Source organism: Sprattus sprattus (genome assembly GCF_963457725.1).
Source record: "Sprattus sprattus genome assembly, chromosome: 2".
NCBI lineage: Eukaryota > Metazoa > Chordata > Actinopteri > Clupeiformes > Clupeidae > Sprattus > Sprattus sprattus.
The window spans coordinates 15,326,442-15,328,941 of NC_137921.1; the positions used below are offsets into that span (position 1 = coordinate 15,326,442).

General features: G+C 43.4%; 1 protein-coding gene across 1 annotated transcript in view; it reads right to left on the reverse strand.

Annotated features, from left to right (window-relative positions):
• Window positions 1–2,500, reverse strand: part of dnmt3aa (DNA (cytosine-5-)-methyltransferase 3 alpha a) — a 60,234-nt gene that overhangs the window by 36,971 nt on the left and 20,763 nt on the right. The window contains 2 exon segments of the mRNA XM_080832166.1: window positions 10–59; window positions 1,931–2,138. Of these exon segments, the coding sequence (XP_080688292.1) occupies window positions 10–59; window positions 1,931–2,138 (258 nt within the window).

Sequence of the window (2,500 nt, forward strand, 5' to 3'; positions counted from 1 at the left end):
GGTCCTTACCTCGGTCCTGAGCAAGTCACAGCTCTTCTCTTCCTCTTCCTCCTCCACGTCTGGGAGTGGGAAGACGAGAAAAAAAAGAGTGAGTGATTAATAGGTCAAGGGAGGTGACTGTAATAACAAAATGGCAGCTAGGCTCCGAGAAGCTGTAGACTGCCCATTTCCCATCACACTTTCGTTGATATTTCCTTACATTTTATAACTGTCAATCATATGCTCCCCCTGGGGTCATCGCTATGGTGTTCCATGACCCCTGTGACAAGTCTGTGATTGGTTTATGTTACGGACAGCTATTTTTTGCTGAGCTCAAATCTTCATCACACTGATGGCCACAGGAATGCAGCGTGTGGGAGGATATAGACTCTTAGTCCCCCATCTCTACTGCAGCTTCACAAGCCAGGCTGACTCCAGGGCATAGAGAGGGAATTTCCCCTCCTAAACCCAAGGCTCCACCTCCGCCATTACAGCAATCTCTATCTGAGTTGTAATTCTATGTCAAGTGCTATTTCCCTACTTCAACAGCTGTTCAAGTGAGTGCTGTAATTCAGTAACTGGCACACACACAAAAAAATAAATAAATAAAATGAAACCTGCCAGTGAGGCTACATAAGACTTGGTAAATGTAAATGTAAATGATACCTTCAGGCTTGACATACTGCCTCGCTTTTGCAAGACAGGGGTAGAAACAGCATTGTTAATGTGCTAGGTGGGTTATATATGGTGAGGTAAGGTGAGGTAGGAGGAGGTGAAATAAGATATGAGGTAGGGTGAAGACATTTTAGATAAGGGGATGTGAGAAGATACAAGATGAGAAGGTGGGGGGTGCAGTAATTTGAGGCAACATTTCTGATTGTCTGGCAGGTGTACTGATATTTTTCTGTGTAACGGCACACTTATCAAGTAGATCAGGTACAAATTTTAAATTATTGTTATATATAAGTGATCTGGACACTTTGAATGGAAACTATAACAAGCATAGTAAAGAGGCTAATATAGTGAGTGTGTAGCAAGGCAAGCTAATGAATGAACAAAATAAACCTATTCTCTCATTTTGCCAAGTGGTGTAAACACAATTCATTCAGTGATTAAACATGTTATCTGAACCAAGTTAACTACCAAGCTGGCTAGCTAGCAAGCATAGCATCAGTAATAGCTAGCAAGATGAAGGATTCAGGATTAGCAACAATAGAATCAATGGCAACTAAGACAACTATTCAACATTTTCTGTGACAAAAGAAACTAGTACTACACACGAAATAGGTTGGTTTCTTTTGAAGCAAATGTTGCCTTTGTGAGCTACACATACACGCATAACTACATGCGTGGCAACCGGGGTATAAGCGGGAAGACGGCCACTGAGGTTAAAATATTGCACTAGGTGGAAAAACTCCACTTCGCTTGACGTCATGGAGTTCTTTGCCTCCGTCTTGTCCAATATTTTCCTATGACGGGACGTGGTGAGGTAAAGTGAGGTAAGATAAAGTAACTTGAGGTGAGATGAGGTAATTTGAGGTAACGTGAGTTGAGAAGAAGCAAGGTGAGGTCAGGTGGAAAAAGACAAGACAACTCTAGGTGAGCTGAGGATATCTGATGTAGGACCAAATGCAAAGAAGAGAGATGAAGACAAGCAAGTTGAGAATAAATGAAGTGAGGATAAGTTTAAGGTAACATGACAACAGGTCAGGTTAGGCAGGATAAGATGAAGTAAAGTGAGGATGGGGCAAGTTGACGTGAGGCGATCTTAAACTGTAAGGAGATACAGAATTTCCTCAGTTGAGCATTACTAAGGTTAGATTTGTCTAAACCAAGACCAGTGAGTCAAGAGCGTTCTTGCTGCTACTGCAAAGCACTGAAGTGAGGAGATCTATTATGGCGGCCCTGTTTCTTTGTCTGTATGTGGCAGAAGAGCAGTGTACTCGCTCACGTTTTTCCGGATGTGCTAGTTTCCGGCGTCCACGTTTCTTGCGAGGGGGCGACTTCTCCTGCTCGGGGGAGCTTGGCACGCCGTTCTGCAGGGCTGGGTTTGGGCTGGGGGTGCGCTGCCGCTGCAAAGCACCCTGGGAAATCCCGTTCTCTGCCTCGCCGTTCAACTCCGCCTTCTTCCCTTCCTTCACAGAGTCACAGCTGTTCACCTGAAAGGGGGGAAGAAGAGAGGGAGAGAGGAGGAGAAAAAGAGAGGGAGAGAGACAGAGGTCCTGTTTTAGATGCTGTGTTGTTCTTTGAACATAAATATAAAACAATGTGCAGCCATAACCTTTAACTGAGGGTATTTGTACAGTGACAACAAAACCACCTGTGAGGCACAACTCTTATGCAAAGCAGTAGAACAAAGCCAGACTCTTTAGAAATGCACCTGCCTACAGACAAGACTTCTTCAACCTTATTTAATTTACTATATCCTATTTCTGCTTTTTAAAATCGAATGCTTGCTTTACCCATTTACTGTCTTTGAACTGTGTTATGGTAGAAAGTAATCTCCATTAGAATGGGGTAA